This window comes from Salarias fasciatus, chromosome 19 (genome assembly GCF_902148845.1).
Source record: "Salarias fasciatus chromosome 19, fSalaFa1.1, whole genome shotgun sequence".
NCBI lineage: Eukaryota > Metazoa > Chordata > Actinopteri > Blenniiformes > Blenniidae > Salarias > Salarias fasciatus.
Window position 1 is genome coordinate 8,197,463 of NC_043763.1, and position 17,800 is coordinate 8,215,262.

Below are 17,800 nucleotides of genomic sequence, written 5' to 3' on the forward strand. Positions count from 1 at the left end.
CTGAGGCCACCTTGCCTGAGGGCAAGGCCTCTATTGTTCTTCGTCCGTTTGTTTCCCCTATTATTATTATTATTTTACTGACGCACTCAAGCACTAATTTGACCCCCTAAACATGCATGAAAACTCACCAAATTTGGCACGCACATGTGGACCGGTGGACCACTTGATAAAATTAAAAAATTAACCCCATAACCCCATCCGCTCTCTAGCGCCACCTAGAAACAGTAAAATGGGCGCCACGGCCCACAGGAATGTCGCAGAGAGATCAAACCACCGCTCACGCGTTCGTCACCTCGAGATCTATAAATAACGACCTAGATAATTTTCACGTAAATGCAACAGGAAGTCCGCTATTTCCCTTTCAGTGTAAAATTTGGCAAAAAATGACTCCTCCTTTAAAAATTATCTGCTCTGAGACCGCTTGTTGCAGAGACGTCAGGTTGGTGCCAAATAAAAGAGGACAAGCTTCTCTTCCGACGATGTTCAAAACTTTTTCAAAAGTCTCAGGGTGTGGATTTTATTAACCCTTAAAGTTTGAAGTCTGAAAACGCACTTGCAACACTACAATGGACAGGGCGACCCGCACGAATGTCGCAGATAAATAAAATCAACATGGATGAGTTCGTCTCATCGAGCTCTACAATTTACCAAGAGACATACCTATACCTAAAGTGAACAGGAAGTCCGCTATTTCCCTTTCAGTGTAAAATTTGAGAAAAAAAAAACTCCTGCGCTGCGGCCTGTGGGAATGTCTTAGAGAGATCAAACCAATTCCTCAAGTGTTTGTATCATCAAGATCTAAAAATCATCCATTGACATGCATTACCTAAATCAAACAGGAAGTCCGCTATTTCCCTTTCAAAGTAAAAAACACTTCTCAAGAAAACGTTATACCACTCAAGACCATTTGTTGTACAGATGTCAGAGTAGCGTGGCCTGATAGAGGACAAGTTTCTCTACAAACGATGTGCACAACGTTTTCAAAAGTCACACGGTGTGGATTTTATCAGCCCTTCAAAATAAAAGTCATATTTTTGAAAAAATGGCCGCTGTGGCCCGTAGGAATGTCGTAGAGAAATCAAACCAATTGCTCATATGTTTGTCTGATCAAGATCTAAAAATCTTCCATTGACATGCATTACCTAAATCAAACAGGAAGTCCGCTATTTCCCTTTCAAAGTAAAAATCACTCCTCATTTAAAAATTATCTTGTCCGAGACCGTTTGTCGTAGAGACGTCAAAGTAATGCGGCCTGAAAGAGGAGAAGCTTCTCTACAAACGATGTTTCAAACTTTGTCAAAAGTCACACAGTGTGGATTTTATATGCCCTTCAAAATAAAAGTCACATTTTTGGAAAAAATGGCCGCTGCAGCCCGTAGGAATGTCGTAGAGAGATAAAACCAATTGCTCATGTGTTCATCTCATCGAGATCTAAAAATCACCCATTGACAACAATAACCTAAATCCAACAGGAAGTCCACTACTGACCATATATGGGCATGCAGTGCAGTCGACAGCAGCTGTCATTAAAGGGTACATATGATGCTATTTTTCAGTCATGTCATATAGGTCTCTGAAGGCCAAAAACATAGTATTCAACCTTCTTTACAACAAATTCATCCTTCTTTCACAGTTTCAGCGATGTAAGAAGTCACTCTCGGAGCTTCAGTGCGGGAAGCTCCATTGCCGTGGCCCCCACTGAATCGGTTGGATCTAAATAACTTCTGAAGGACTCCAAGCTGCATGATGTTTGTCTGAGTGAATAAATGAGCAGGCACACACCTATAAATAATGTCCAGGTGTCAAAAAACCAAATAAAAGCAAACAATTCATTCCAAAGAAAAGCCCAATTACAACAAGAAATGAGGTCAAGTCATGAAAATGAATGTTTATGTAGTGGCAAGGTTCCCAATGACTGAGACTTCAGTGCTAACAGCTACATGTAAGCGGATGAGACATGCTAACAGCTACATGTCAGCGGATGAGAGATGCTAATACCTTCAGGTTAGTGGAAGACAGATGCTAATATCTACATGTTAATGGATTGGAGATGCTAATAACTCCATGTTAGTGGGTGACAGATGCTAACAGCTACATGTTAGTGGATGGGACATGCTAACAACTACATGTTAGTGGATGTGAGATGCTAACAGCTACATGTTAGTGGATGGGAGATGCTAACAACTCCATGTTCGGTGACAGGGTGCTGGAAGTCTATGGAGGAGCAAGGTTCCCAGTGACCTGGACTTCGGTCATCAAGGTACGAGGACGACCTCAGTCGGGCCACCTTGCCAGAGGGCGAGGTCCCGTCCAATGCCGCTTGCGGCTTTAATTCCTTTAGTCTACTAAATACAGGCACCTACACTCAATTCATCCTAAAATACATGATTATTGTAAACAAGGTGCAATTTGTTATCTTACATGGAAGACAGTCACGGAAAATTAAGAAAACACGACAAAACAAATTGTTGGATCATAACATTGCGTTTCAGAGACTTTGCCTATACTTTCAAAATTAAAGCCTCTGTCAGCTGCGAACAAAAGTCATTTATTGCTTCAAGAATGGCCGATGAAAGTTCATCCTCTTTAGACAATTCAGGGTCGCAGGGCATGAGAGCAGATCCTAGCTGAATATCCAAAAGGTAGGGGAGACACCTTGAAAACACATTCAAGCAGGCAACTTAGGGTTACCAATTAACTTGAAATGGATTGTTTTGGATGTGTAGTGGAGGCGGAGGACTGTACCTGTTGAAAACCAACACACTAACAGGGACAACATGCAAACTATCCTCAAACCCATTGTGCCACTGAAAAGGATGTTGAATTTGGAAATAACATTTGATTAAACAGATGATTTGCCTCTCATTTTATCAATTACTTTAGCAAAGAAGGCATAAACTGTATGACATCACGCATTAGCATTAGCTTAGACATGCCACCGCTGCCAGAGTGGTCATGGTGATATCCATTTCTTCAGCACAGTTAGTTATTCAGCACAATTGTAAGCAGTCCACTGCTAGTTAGTGGTCCACTCCAAAACCTAATTTCATCACCATCATTTAGTATTACTGGTAAATTGAAAAACCTGCATAAATATCCTTTACAGCGAATTTACATCTAGTTCTACACTGCCAATCATGAAGACAAGAACAGGTCTAGTTGCCGACAAGAGACTAATGTCACAAGTTAATTCAGTTCTTTTAACAATTCATAATGTGGTTTAATAGGCTGCATCTTGTACCATCATTTTACTCCAACAGTTGCGCTATTGGAAATCATCTCCAGTCATTGTTCGCAAAAATATGAGGGCACAGATTTCGATTGTCATTTGTCCCTCCAAGGATGAATCTTTATAGACGAGTGAGACCTTAAACTTCCACACATTTGCTACCCGTTAGATTTGCTCCTGTCAAATACTGGGATATGGAGACTTCAGTTCTGGAGGAGTGACATGCTACCCTTTGAACCCTCAACCATTTTTCCCCCCAGAGTGTCGCTTTCCTTGTCACACCTTTGTGGCCATGTGAAGAAAACAATTCAGGTGGCATTAACCTTAAAGCACTAATGCATAAAGGGCTTTTAACAATGTTTAAGACTTGTAAATTATACAAGCTGCATCCCCATGTGTGAAAGTTAAAACATACAAACCAGAATATTGCTCAATGTTTATTCAGTTAAAGAAGCAGCTATAGAAAGCTTCAGTTATTCTTTGTCCAGCCTCCTGAGAAAAAGAACAGATTTAGTCACTTTGAGATATACATGAAATATGACATTAAACTGAGAAGTTACCTCAACAAGGACAGGAATGCTGATCGGAGCCCCTTCAGGCTTGGCTCCCGTCGTTCTCTCATATTCCTTACAAAACCTCTGATGACACTTCTGCCCCGTCGTTGCCTCGTCACTTCTTCCTCGTAGCTCAGTTTCTTTGAACCATCCGCACTCTCGGAAAACTCAAACTTGGCACGATGTACTGGTTTTATGTCTGCTCGGTCATCTTCATGCGTTGAACCTGGCTCATCTCTGGTTTCCTTAAAATCCTGCTTGCCATTTACTTTAACATCTGAAAAGCGCTTTTTCCTCTGGGATTTCTTCACAACCTCTGCTGAAGGTACATCCTCAACCACCATAATGTCAAGACCAACCTCTGTTGGGAGAAAGTCGTCATCCTGTGCCATTTTTGTGTTCCCCTTCACAGGATCTCCCATCCTTCCTTCTCTTTTGAATTCCTCAGCAATGAGGGCAATGCCTGGTTGTGGAGAAACGGGCCACCCATCCACCAGCGTTAGAGCATGTGCATCCCATATGATGGCACTTCCCTCCAGCTCATTGCTCAGATTTGGAGGAGACTCTTGTTGTGGAGTTGGAGTCTGCAGGTCAGTAACGCCATTCGACACGCCGTCTCCTCGTTGCGACGGAAGCGGCGAGACGTCTCGAGGGGGAGAGTCATCACAGTCCTCAGCAGCCTGCCCAGGCAGCCAGAGTGTCCGCCTGCCATCGCCGTTCTGACTCACAGCCACTACGCCGCGTCCGGGAGATGAGAGTTTGCATCTTGACACAGAAGCACCAGAAAGAATGACGTCTTCAGCAAGATGAGGAGTTTCCATCTCGGTGTGGTTGGGAATAGGTTCACTCATTGTTTGTGGTTCATGGTGAAGATGCGTAGGACTTCGATTATCGAATTTGTCTACAATGATTAAGGGGCCAGTGCTGACTGTGGCCTTGGTACCTGAAATGACAGGCTTGCACTGAGCGATTGTTTAACTCCACTAAGGTCACAATTGATAAAAGCCAAATACTTACCAGGAAGGGTCTGAAACCAAAGGCCTTTACACATTGAACTGCAACAATCGCACACCGTTCTATCACCAGTTAGTTCTTCCCACCTGAAGAGATAATTGACACTATAACCCTGATGCATTCAAACTCCCCCCCCCCAACCCTGATATGTACACAAATACCTTGCTCGAATCGCATTATAGTTGCAGGATTTAGAGCCATATGTGACACCAATGTCTGAGACAAGCACAGTGCAGTGGATGTAAAGCTGCAATAGAAAGAAAAGTTAAGATCTAGAAGCTGAAAGAATTGGAAAAAAAAAATCCCATAATGCTCACCTCGGATATGAGTTGCGATGTATTCAGAACGAAATTGACCACATTTGTTCTGTCCGACGTCACAAATTGTACAATAGGATGAGGAGATCCTACTGCAGTTGCACACCTGGCAGAAAACAAAGTTTCAAGCAGTTGTAGTTGTAGTGAAGAAGATGGCTGCCAATTTGTCTGCTTACCCTTGGTTTAATATGACTGCATGCCTGGGTCTTGTCCGAGGCTCAGGGGATGCAGAGACAAAGCAGGACTGAATGAAAAGCTGCTGATCCGGGTTAATGCTGGCAGAAATCTGCAGGTTGACGACTTGGCCTCTTTCATAAAGATTTGATTCTGCCGAACGGCTCCAAGACACTGCAGGACAAATATAACCTTGAATAATCCACGAGTGCAGTAAGCACTTGAAAAAAGCAGCATTACTCACAACTCATGGGGCTGATGTTGAAATGTCTCTTCCTTTCAGGTGGTGTCCAGGCAGCGTTTGGATATTTTGACCTGAAAACATAAAAATGTGATCTCATTAATTACCAGCTGCAGGAGTTTTCTAAAGCAATCAACCCACCTCACTGGCATGCAGGAGATGTGCATAGAAGGGGGAGTCTGCCACCAGTTTGCAGAGGTTTTTTTCAAATTCAAGTGAAGGGAGTTTGTGAAGACGCGTCGGCCGCCCTGCATCTGTAACACAGATTTTAAATCTGAGAAAGCATATAAGCATGGGGAAGAAACCCGTGACCAATTTTGCTGTACTTACCACATGTGTGGTTCCACACTGATCAAGACGATAAGAAAACACAAATTTATCTGGCCGCTCCGAATTACTAGAACAGCTATCTCCCAATTGCAAGTCCTCTTTGGCCAATGTATGGACAAATGACCTCTTATCAACCACCACTGTGAGCGTCGAGTCGTCACAGAAGACTTCAACCCTGGGAACAGCCATGATGGGCGGTAAGTCAGCAAACATAGTAATCTCCGGGGTCCTCCAGGGGCCAAGATTGGAATCATACGGTATAAAACCTGGGCTTCGTTCAAACGGAAATGGCATGAAATTCTCAAAAAAGCGTGACAAATCTGGAGGAAACGCAGCATCCTGATATCTTCCCGCATGTTGAGCTGCAATGAAATCTCCAACAAAAAGACCCAGAACCAGGCCTTTCCACAGCATCCACATCATGAGCTTCAAACTGGCCCAATTCTGTTTGCTCTGCAAGGACAGGTGTGCCGTTTATAAGGCCTGCAGGCCGAGCAACAGCTGGTGAAAATCAAACTGATGAGGCTGACAGCAAGTTCACCTGCAGCCACATCCAATCCTGAAACCTTTCTGTTTGCAACACCAATTATATTGTCTGTCTTCTTTTGCATGGTGCAAAGTGTTCATTGGCCATGAATAGTAAAACAGTTTAATTTGAGTTCATGAAAATAAAAAAAACAAGAACGATCTGCTGTAGTATATACAGGGCATGCACAGAAAAATGTGTTTTCTTTGTTCAGTTCCACCCAAAAGAGCAGCCAGCAGCTATTTTCTGACCACCAGTGCATACAATGTAAATATACAATATACCATCAAAATGATTTAAAAGTCAAGGATTAAAAAAGTGTCCCACTAAAATGTAAATTTTTTTCAATAGCTTTTGATCTTTAAAACAATTCTGTAATTTGTGTATGTATGCCTTTTATCTTGTCTTTGATAATAGAAAATTACTGAAAACGTGAACTTGTATGCAACTGCAGTAACAATGTATACATTTTAATTTTATTTAATTACTCATAAAAGCGGTTTACTGTGTTCTCCGCATTGCCATTAGATGACATTTCTCCCATATAAAGCATTCACATTTGTCCACAGCAAAGTTTACATGGTGTAAATTGGACTTAAATATAAGTGAAAATACATTTTGTTGAAATACCTATTTTATTTTGAAAATGACACAAAGTCAGCTGAGAACTACTTCAGGGAAGGCACTGTACCAAAGATCAAGAAGGGCTCATTTTTTTTCCACAATTAGGGTCAAATTAAAATAAATATCCACGGCTCTGGTTTAGCCTTGACAGAGAACATGCATGAAACGTGGAGTGAATAAAGCTGCATGACTTCCTGTACCGGGGGTGCAGGGGGCGGGGCTTAATGGCACAGTGGGCGGGGCTTCTCGCAGGTGAGTGACAGGCAGCCTGGCTGTCTGTCCTCAGGTGAGCGGCAGCTGAGCAGCACGACGACCCGCGGAAAGACGAGAAGACAAAAAGCCCCGAAAAATGACTGAAACGCTACTTTCCTGATATCGTGAGCTGAGGCGGGATAAACAGTCCAACATGCTGAATTCAGGTAAGTTCCTACTTTTCGCGGAAGTGGCAGAATGCACGCTGAAGTTTTTAGGTGTGGTCTGTCTGCTTGTAAACTGAAAAAAAGAAGGGAAAAAAAACACTGATAACTTACTTTCTGTTGTACAGCATTCAATATGCACCTTATTTTTTGTGTATTTTCACTCTTCACGTTGTAGTTGACTTATCCAATTAGCGCCATGCTTTATATGGAGTTTTGATAATGTTTTCCAAGTGGGAAAGTGAAACAGGAGGGAGTGATTACTGTTCGTGGGATGGATTTAGTTGCTGTGAACTGCCTGTAGCAAAACACAGTCAACATGTGAGACATGGCCAGGCAGAATAAATCACATAAAGGTGCATTATAACACAAAAATCTTATACCCTGTTTGTGAAAATACAGTTAGGTTCAGTGTGTGTAATATGTCAGTAATACCAGCTTTGTTTGTTGGGTGATGGTTGTGAGTTTCTGTAGCATCCAGTCTGGCTCTCTGGAATTTGTCGAGGCTTCCAAAGTTGATTTAAAATGTGCATTATTTAAATTCATAATCTTTTTGAAGGATTTTTATTCATATTAGGGCTGAGACATTTTTGGAAGTTAGACATTTTTCTATGTAGATAATTAAGATTTGAGCTCATTTGGAAACTGATTGTAGCATCATATATCTTTTAATTGCAAAAAGTAAGTGGTACACAGCTGGACTGCAGGTATGATTTTTGTTCTGATTATTGTGCAGGTGCTTGTCGCTCCTTTGTTAGTTTTCTCTACTTGTTGTTCCTTCATCATTTTTTTTTATTTTTATTGTCATTACAGTAATGTTGCATTTAACCTCCTGGGGTTTTTATTTCTTACAGTTCTGTATTATACTTTTGTTTCGTGCAAATAAAAGAAAAAGGTGCACGCATCAACATGAATACTTGATCTAACTGCTCTACCACACTTTTGTACACCACGCTGAAAATGTGTCTGGCAACAAATGCGAAACTAACAATATTATGACCACAAACACTGTGCATGCATCCAGTTATTCTACCACCCTGCAGTAATAAATGAGACAGAGCAGCAGCGGGTGTTTACTTGACCCCTCAGGGCAGGTAGACACAGTGGTGAACATTAGACCACCCCACCCTAAAGCTTTGTCCTGTTGGCTTAAAGATTGTCTCATATTAACCTCCTTAGTGTTGTGGGGGTGTTTTACCGTTCCAAAGCAGAAGGAATAAAAAAAAAAAAACCATCACCATGAAGCGTCTGCAGCGTGTGAGAGCTTCAACCACCTCTGCAGGGGTCGGAGATAATTGTGGTATCTGCTTTTGCTCTCAAGTGTCACACGCTAACTGCCGCCTCGCTTCCCCTTTTTTTTTTTGTGTGTGTGTGTGTTCTGTTGAAACCACAGCGCTGCAGTGAGCTCCCACAGTGTGCCGGAGTCACAGCTTAATGCACATTTCAGATCACATCTAACAAGCCTGTGCGCCTGCTGATCCTCATTAGCTCCTGCTACCAACACATAATGGCGTACACACAGCTGGCATTTACATCTGCCGATTAGGGATGGCAGTGTAAACAGCAGTCTGACACACTCTGCTGGGGACTGATCCCACTGAACTGTCAAAATACCACATTTCTGCCCGCTCCAGGAGTGTGTTGCGCCAGCCTCAAGGACAGCAAGACCTTGATGAAGATGGGGCTGGGGCTCGTGCTGGTGGGACATGTCAACTTTCTTCTCGGCGCGTTGGTGCACGGCGCCGTGCTCAGGCACATCAACGTGCACGCTCAGGCTCGGACTATGGTGTACGCCATCGCTAATGTCATTGCCATCGTGGCGGGCCTGCTGGTAAGCGATGGGGCATAAACAGTGCAATTTATGATCAGACTCTGAGGTAGATAAATATCTGCATATTATTTTATTAACACACCAGTTTGTGACTGAAAATTCTGTATGGATCAGTTTCCCAAACTTCTTTTTCTTCTTTCAGGGAATTATCAGTGGGATAACGGCCATTGTTCTGTCCAAAAACAAGAAAAACAAGATCCTGGTACCGACTGTCTTCTGTTCCATTCAGCACCTACCTTCATTTACCTGTTAACGCTCTCCTTGTTTGTTTGTTTTTTTTACAGAAAATGAACAGTAACACTGTGTGAATATAGAAGTGAGAGAATTCCTCCTAAAATACCCTTTCATTTTGTTTCATGCCTTTCCAGAAGTGGATGCTGCTTGTCTTCAGCCTCTTTGGGGGTCTCCTGGCTCTCGCCTCCACTCTCGGTTTGTCGGTTTCTGTAGTGAAAGCCATTCTTCATAAGGGACGAAGCCTGCTGACACACTGCAACGTCATTCCTGACCCTGTTGTCGGCTCCTCCAGCATCACATATGAATGCCCCTTCGATCCCACCCGTATCTACGTAAGATGAATAATTTGATGAGAATCCAGAAACAAACTTAATAGCATAATTTGTGTGAGGCCAAGCAGCCCCGCTATAGTTGGATTCTCCAATTTTTACTTCATTCATAGAGATTATATAATGTTTAATAATTTGTTGGCGTCTTCGTTGTCCTTCAGGGGACTACGATCATTCTGTGGGTGCCGCTCATCTTGATGTCCGTCGTGGAATTGGTGTTCTCCTTCCGCTGCTTTGCTGCCAGCGCTTCCTTCCTTTACCTCTGTCCCTGCAGGAGGAGGCCGATCCGGGCCAAGAGGGTAAGCTTTTAACTAGACCTGCAGCACTAGTCATGAGCTGATCTGCGGCCTGAAATGTATCAGGAACTCAGCAGATAAATGACAAAGTTTGTAACACTCAGTAAACCTGTTTACTGCTTTGTATCAAGGATTATTAGAATTAAGGATTGGAATCAACAAAAACCTAAAAAAGTCGTCTCAATATTTAGAATAGATCTGTTTCCAGCTGTGTAGCAGCTCTGAAGTCTAAAGCAGCATGAGGAACCGGCAGCCCCCATCCCCTTATGCACGCTGCAAATTTCCAAAAATCAATCACTTATCGGTTTCACACATAACTGCAGGATGATTTAAGTGTCCAGAGTTCAGTTTCTCTTATTTACTGTGCAGCTTTTTATACAAAATTCCCATAAGTCCTTGTGGGAGATGTGCTCAGTCATGTGGCTGCTGGGAACTTTTCGTCGATTTGTTGATTTTTATTTCCTGATATGTGATATTAACAGTAAACTGATATCTACTAACTGCGGTGTGACTTTGAATTGAAGACTCACAAAGAGACATAAGGGGTGCAGACGTGCCGACATCTTAAAGGTGTCATTAAAAAGAAGTATTCAATACAATTCATCCAGATTTTTGTCATCATGTAACAACAAAATACAGCCTATTTTATTGAGCCTAATTTAGTAATATTTTCACACCCACATACTAAACAGTGTGTTGTCAGGAAGGAAAATGTCGACTGCAGCTCACAGACAAGTTGCTCAGGTTTTGAGTTGTGTACATTTCTTCTCCTGTAGAGTGATTTATTCAAATAATGGTTAACGGAAGAAAGGCACGTTTTAACAGGCTTGTCAGAAAGCGGTTGTGTCTGGTGGCTGTTTAAAGATGTGGAGTTTTTTTTATTTTTCTCAGGCATCAGGTTATATATTTGTGAAACCAGCTGATAATTACATAACATTGCAATTAAAAAGGATAGAATAATGGGTGTGAATAACTTGTACTGTTTCAGTAGGTGTAAAGTGACACCTCGTGCCATTTTTCAGGTGCGTATTCAGCGGCGGGTCGAAACGCCGACGTCTCCTCCACCTCAACACTCGGATGTGGACGTGGAGTCGGAGCCTGCGGAGCAGGACGACCTGCTGCACGGCGGCGCTGCAGCGGAGCAGAGTCAGTGGCTCTGAAGAGCTAAACACTGCTGGATTCATCAGCAGGATTAAAATACTGTCTTCTGAAGTTGTGATATATCATTCATCTGTTACTCAGTTATACTTCAAGGAAATCTTATCTTCCTCAGTTATTTTTTAAGAAACATTACTGATGTTTGTTTGAAATGATGTTTTTGTTTACATGTATCATGACCTTTTTAAAAACTGGATTGTGTCTGTTTTTCGTAATTTCACTTCCACTAATCTCAGTCAGAGCATTTCACAGCTGCCTTCAGTGTTTTGTGATTGAAGCCGATCACTTTTCAGAAGAACACTTCAAGCTCTTTTCTTTGTTCGGTAACATTTTTACTGATTTTTGTCAAGAGTACAAATATATACAACAAATTATTAAGACATCTGTCTCACTTTTCATCGGACTTTCAGGTCCAAAGTTCAGTGAAACACAAACTTAACAGCACAAAAACACATACTGTGAGGCAGGAGCCCCTCACATTTAGCAATGATAAAGAGCACGTACTAAATAATAACCAAAAACATAAGAATGGAAATTGCTAATGCAGTGCCATGTAGTAGCTACTCAGGAGAATGCAACCCTATCACTGACCCTAGCAGGCGAGCCCAGCGACACAAATATATTACAGAAACAGGATCTACTGTACCAACATGCTTTAACTACGTATTTAAAGGCACGGGACAAAGGTGGGACAGAAAGACATGAAAACTGTAGCCAAAAATATCTATGATTTAAATAAATTAAATCCTCAGATATATAAAAGCAGGTGTGTGTGCGTGCGTGTGTGTGTATGTACTGTGCTAAGCCATTTTTACAGAGTTGTTCATGAGAAAAAGCAAAAAAAAAAAAAAAAAAAAAAGCATAAAAACAAACTTGAAAACTTATACAAAATCATACTTGAAAACTTTCAGTTTGACTTCAGTCCACAACAGCAAGGTTGAAAAGGCGTCCTAGGAAAAAAAAGAAAAAAAAAACAGAACTGAAAGGTTTGGTTCTCCGCCCTGTTTTCGGGGAGGAGAATCCCGCTTGGAAAAGGTAAAGTCCTTCACTGATTTCCCTCTGCAGCAGCCAGAAAAGATGATTTATCCAAAATAATCTTGCTTTACGGTCCTCACTGATCTGTTGCATGGGCGTCGCTGGGTGCTGAAAGACTCAAGGGGTCTTGGACTCCTCTTTAGGCCTAAAGGATCCAGAGGAAACACAGGATTACCACCATGAAGTACCCACCTGCGCAGCAGCATGTTCAGATTGTGTGTGTGGTGGGTTCTCACTTTGACGTGTCCATTTTCTCCTCCTCTGGGACCTTCTCCTCTTCTTTCACTTCTTTAAAGTGGCGGAGGGAAAACATTCATTACAGGAAGTTAGCTTTAAAGTAAATATTAAGAATTTGATGTGATAAAACTAAATGAGAAGGGAAAAAAAAAGCATAGATACCTTTTGTTTCCTCCTCACCTTTCTTCTCCTTTTCTTCACCCTCCTTCTCTCCTTCGGTTTTGGCTCGCTTGGCTTTCTTGAAGCTGGCCGCGTTTCTGCGGCCTCCTTCGCCTTCATCCTCCGAGTCGGAGAACTCCTCCTCGCACGCTATCCTCTTGTCATGAGCGCGGACTGGAAGTGATCAGACGGAGTGGGATTAAACAGCGCTGCGGCTCTGAGAAGTGTGTGGAGGCGGACTGATGAGTGGAGGGACCCTCACTGGAGATGCGCTTGTTGGGATCCTCCTCCTCTTCGTCTCCGCTGTCCTCCTGCACGGCGTCCTCCGGGATGGCCTGCATCTGCACTCCAGGGGCGTGAGGCAGCATGCGCAAGTTCTCAAACAAGCGCTGTCTACAGGACCGATTACAGGTTTGATTTAATAAAACTTCTGTTTCTTTTTCTTCCGAATTCATAGCAAATCATGTGATCCACAAGTTTTACACCAGATGGCCGTCCTGAGGCCTTCACAAGCCTAACCTCAATGGCTGTAGGATTTTAACCAGTAATTTCCCAAACATCTAAAAACCCTGAATCAGAACTCAAAAAAGTGAAGTCCTTCCACTTATTCAGATGAAAGTTAGACGAGCTGATTGAGCTTACTTGATCTTCTCCAGGTAGTCATTGGTGTTCTGATTGGTCATGTTGGAGGGGCTGATGTGCAGCTTGAAGTCCGGCCCAAAGTATTCAAAGTAGTCATTGTAGGGGAGCTCTGTGGAGGATTAAAGAGAAAGTTTTAAATATTGTTGAACTACTTTGTGATTTTGCAGGCTATCCACCAGTTCAATATACGGCCAAGAAAATCTAATGTCTTGTTATGAAAAAGAAAGATTTCTTATGTGGTTCATTTATGCAGTGAGACACCAATACACTGACGCACCATTCGGGATGGAGCTGTCGAGTGCGACAGCTGTCTCGTATGTCCAGCAGCGTGCCACGTTGCGGATGGTGTAGCCGCCTCCGCCCAGCATGAGCAGCGGCAGGTTGAAGCTCTTCATGTACTCCACACACTTGGCGTGTCCTAAGCGTGACAAGGAAACAAATCCATCAGAAAATTCAGAACCCTGCTGTTATTTGTTAATCTGTTGAAAAGGCTAAACCCTGAAAGGCGTGGTTACCTTTAATGGTGAGGTTGAAGCATCCGAGCCTGTCTCCTGACAGGGAATCGGCCCCACACTGCAGAACCACGGCACTGGGCTGGTACATCTCCATCACCTTCGCCATGATCTACGCCAACCACAAACATCCGGTCTCAGGAGCAAAAACTTCTGTACATCAAACTCTCAACTTGCAACAGTTACAAAGCGTCTCATTCACTCACGGGTTTGAATATGGCTTCATATGACTCGTCGTCGATCCCGTCTCTGAGCGGGTAATTCACAGCGTAGTATTTACCCTTGCCGGCCCCGATGTCCTGAAGAGAACAGACAGTATCAGCACACCACGTTCTCATATTCCTATTTTAAGCCACATTCATTAGAGACTTACCCTGAGGTCGCCGGTTCCAGGGAAATACTCTCCGTATTTGTGGAAGGACACAGTCATGACACGGTCGGTGGTGTAGAAAGCCTCCTCCACACCGTCTCCATGATGGATGTCAATGTCTATGTACAAAACTCTCTGGTGGTATCTGAAGAAAACCAAATAAAGATTACACACTGGGCAGTGACTACCACTCAATTAACGAGAAGAAGACTTCTCCGTAGCTGCTCTGTGGACTTTTCTACTCACTTCAGTAACTCCAGAATAGCCAGCACGATGTCGTTCACGTAGCAAAAACCAGAGGCCTCGGACTTCTTGGCGTGATGCAGACCTCCAGCCCAGTTGATGGCAATGTCCGTCTGCTGTTTGTTCAACTTGACGGCACCGGCTGGAGAAAAAAAACCACGAGAGGAGAATTAAACAGGCTGTTCAGTGGTCATGTGATGATGGCACAAATACTGTCTGCCAAAAACTTACCGACTGAGCCCCCCGCCGAGAGCTGGCAGAACTCGAACAAGCCATCAAACACAGGACAATCCTCCCCCACATTAACTGCAGGGCAAACAGAGCAGAATCAATCAGAATGATGTGTTACGGGCGGTTTAAGGATGTCAAAGTATTGGCACCAACAATGAAACATGCCTGAACTGACAGAACCAGAATCAATATGACTTCTAACAGCATAAATTAATTAAAAAAAGAGAATTTCCTATCCCTCAAACCAGGGTCAGATCCATGTTCAGACAGAAAACATTATAAATGCATGTTTTTAAAAAGGTATCAAACAATAGTTGCAGCTACATGATCCGAAAGCAATCCAATCAATAACTGATCTAAAAATAAATTTGCAACTCTTCGAGACAATTAGAGAATACTGAAAATATGTTCAGATAGTGGCGTAACCCCGTTTATGATTCGATCAAGGTCCATGTAAATGCCTCATCAGATTGATTCCCACCGCCGGAGCTCTGGGTTCATGTCTGTTATGTGGAGTCGTCACATGCTTTAAGTATATAGATTTGAAAAAATGTCATTCTTGGTCATTGGAAAACTGCTTTTAAACATATTAAAATCTTATAAATTCTAGAAACAGTTGTAAAGTTTGCAATAATGACGGGCTTAACCAAGTCCACCAGCAGCTTACAAATCTTTTTTCAATGCCGGTGGGCTTCTACCAAGCAGAATCATGAATACATGTCACAAATGGCCAAAGTCTACAAGACAAAACATTGCTGGATTGATCCACTGGATGAAAAGGATGACATTCCCTGTACATGTAGTGTTCATGTATATTGGAAAATCTGATCCCTTTATCGCAATAGATTATTAAGTTTGACAAACACGGCTTCTGCCTAGATCACACAGCTGAACAAACTTACATCTCTGCATTTGTTTGCTGTATTCTGACATGTTGTCCGGCCGGATCGAGCGCAGAAACTTGATGTAATCATCGCTGTGGTACTTGGTCATCTCCTCTCCGCTGGCTTTGTGTGGACGCTGCACAAACAAGAGGAAAATATAGACCCTGAAAACACAGCAGACGCTTTCTGAGAGAGGTGTGTCTTCCATTCCACATACGTAGATCTCCATCTTTCTGTAGAGGCCATAGTTTAGCAACAGGTTGTGTGTCATGCGGATCCTGTGGGGCTTCATGGGATGGCCCTGGCCATAGTAGTAGTTTCCAACATCCCCTGAAATGAGAACAAAATGATCGATTTAACATGCAAAAACTGAAATTAACTAAGGCATAACTGCACCAATAGAATGATACTGTGGAGAGGATTTTCACGCTCTGAACAGTCAGTGAAGGAATTCAACAACACCTTTGTGTGCACGTCTGCCGTGGACACTGAAATCAATTAATCTTCACGGAACTGCACACGCCACAGATACTCCGAGTAATCCAATAGTGAGTGGAAAAAAAAAAAAGCGAATAAAACCCAGCTATCAGGTTTTAGAAATCGGTATGAAAGGGGAAGCCAGGCTGCGCCTCTTGAGCGTTAGCTCGGTGTTAACTAATTGTAATGACAATGAAGTGCTCGTATCACCATTGTTAGCACGCTAGCTAGTAACTAATCTAATTAAAGTACAAATAATCGGTCGAAACGGCGCAAAACGGGGTTTCGACAGCAGCGCGAGCACTTGATGGAAGTGGGGAGATGATATTCGTGCACAAAGAGCGCGTGTGTATGTGAGTGTGCGTGTGGAGCCAGCGAATGAGTAGTACGAGACGGAGCTGCTCAAGCTAGCCATGCTAGCTAACGTGCCAGGTTAGCAGGAGGTTAAAGAAGCGGAAATCTCCGCCGGGGCCAAAAAGTGCCCGCTTTCGGTACCGGAGTGCATCCCGTCGCCCGGAGCGTGTGCCCGGAGAGTACTCACCGTCATAGTAGTAGCAAACTTTTTTCTTTGTTCCTTGGGAAGTGAGCGCCATTTTTTAGTCCTTTTTGGCTGGCTTTCAGCGCACACGCCGCAGGAGACAACAGCGACAAGAGGCGGAGAGTTTGTACCACGGCCAGTCAACGAGGGGCGCAGTGCCAGCGGCTGGCGGCAGGGGGCGACAGAGCAGCGGCGACAAGGTGCAGTATCTATCTGTCTGTCGCTTAAATTGTGGAAATACTGTTAAAACATGAAAATTTACCTCTAATAAATATAATTAATCAGAAATGCATGGAGTTGTATGTTAAAATCTGGGCCTTTTGGGGTGTTTTCATGTTATTCTTGAATGTGCATGGGAGTTTTCTTTGGGATTTCCAGTCCAAAAACATGTAGGCTATTTCAGGTTAATGAAAGACTTAATTGCCTGTTTAGTGTAACTGTGAGTGTGTTAAGGTTGCACATATATAACTGGGATACGCTTCAGTACACTGCGACACTGAGCTGGAGAAGTTATTAAATGTTACAAAAGTGCATCTCAAATGGTTTAAATAAGAAGCACATCCATTTTTGGACTGAAGGAGAAAACTGGAGCACCCAGAAAAAAACCTAAATAACATGGAAATGTCACATAAAAAGACTCAAGTTTTCTGTGGGATATTTAGGATTAAGGATGTATTCAAATATGAAGTTGCATCAAATGACAGCAGTCAGGTATTTCTTGAGCAAGGGTGAGCATTTAATTTTCAAATCTTAACTGTAGAAGATCAAATCTTCAGGTACTTTTCCTTACTAGTGCACAAAATAAACATACTATATCTATAATAAAAGGATGCATTTGCAACTCCTAAACTTTGAATACAACAAATTAAACCAATGTACATCCACAAGTATGAAGTACTTCTGTGGAACATGTACTCTGAATGACCCCTCTTTGGCTGTTGAGGTCCACAAGCGGCTCGCATAATGTCAAAGTCTGTTCTCGACAGTACCTCAGTAAATGTTCTCAGCATACTGTGTGGCAGCTGTGATTCAGTGGGGAGAGCAGTCGTCTTACAATCGGGAGGTTGTTAGCTCGATTCCTGTTTCTGCATGTCGAAGTGTCCTTGGGCAAGACACCGAACCCCAACTTGCTCCCAGTGGATGGACTGAGCGCCTTGCAGGGCGGCCGCCACCACTGGTGTGTGTGTGAATGGGTAGAT

The 17,800-nt window shown here is 42.9% G+C and overlaps 2 protein-coding genes across 5 annotated transcripts; one reads left to right on the plus strand and one right to left on the minus strand.

The window, feature by feature from the left end:
* The first annotated feature begins 7,255 nt into the window (after nucleotides 1-7,255).
* Nucleotides 7,256-12,147, plus strand: tmem54a (transmembrane protein 54a). Its single transcript, XM_030117088.1, has 6 exons — nucleotides 7,256-7,428; nucleotides 9,060-9,256; nucleotides 9,399-9,458; nucleotides 9,625-9,822; nucleotides 9,981-10,118; nucleotides 11,138-12,147. Exons 1-6 carry the CDS (start codon nucleotides 7,416-7,418, stop codon nucleotides 11,273-11,275), a joined length of 744 nt encoding a protein of 247 aa, XP_029972948.1. The 5' UTR covers nucleotides 7,256-7,415; the 3' UTR covers nucleotides 11,276-12,147.
* Nucleotides 11,603-16,741, minus strand: LOC115406845 (probable histone deacetylase 1-B). Of its 4 annotated transcripts, none has more exons than XR_003933573.1 (14): nucleotides 16,605-16,741; nucleotides 15,804-15,916; nucleotides 15,605-15,722; nucleotides 14,703-14,777; nucleotides 14,475-14,613; nucleotides 14,232-14,373; nucleotides 14,065-14,157; nucleotides 13,862-13,970; nucleotides 13,624-13,764; nucleotides 13,347-13,455; nucleotides 12,967-13,097; nucleotides 12,726-12,878; nucleotides 12,545-12,638; nucleotides 11,603-12,453 (listed from the first exon to the last, which is right to left on the minus strand). XR_003933573.1 is itself a non-coding variant. In XM_030117086.1 (14 exons), exons 1-14 carry the CDS (start codon nucleotides 16,654-16,656, stop codon nucleotides 12,426-12,428), a joined length of 1,455 nt encoding a protein of 484 aa, XP_029972946.1. In that variant the 5' UTR covers nucleotides 16,657-16,741; the 3' UTR covers nucleotides 11,603-12,425. The 4 variants fall into 4 exon arrangements, 3 of the variants coding, with proteins under 3 accessions (XP_029972946.1, XP_029972945.1, XP_029972947.1); XM_030117086.1 differs by having other exon boundaries at nucleotides 12,545-12,596; XM_030117085.1 differs by having other exon boundaries at nucleotides 12,545-12,596; nucleotides 12,708-12,878.
* Nucleotides 16,742-17,800: the final 1,059 nt, after the last annotated feature.

What these genes read in the sequence shown, in the direction of transcription:
- tmem54a (XM_030117088.1), top strand. An exon ending in ACAAGAAAAACAAGATCCTG is followed by an intron (nt 9,459 to 9,624) that starts GTACCGACTGTC and finishes ATGCCTTTCCAG; the next exon opens with AAGTGGATGCTGCTTGTCTT. An exon ending in GGCCGATCCGGGCCAAGAGG is followed by an intron (nt 10,119 to 11,137) that starts GTAAGCTTTTAA and finishes GCCATTTTTCAG; the next exon opens with GTGCGTATTCAGCGGCGGGT.
- LOC115406845 (XM_030117085.1), bottom strand. Translation starts at nt 16,656, where the DNA reads ATGGCGCTCACTTCCCAAGGAACAAAGAAAAAAGTTTGCTACTACTAT. An exon ending in TCCCAACAAGCGCATCTCCA is followed by an intron (nt 12,879 to 12,966) that starts GTGAGGGTCCCT and finishes GATCACTTCCAG; the next exon opens with TCCGCGCTCATGACAAGAGG. An exon ending in AGGTGAGGAGGAAACAAAAG is followed by an intron (nt 12,597 to 12,707) that starts GTATCTATGCTT and finishes GCCACTTTAAAG; the next exon opens with AAGTGAAAGAAGAGGAGAAG.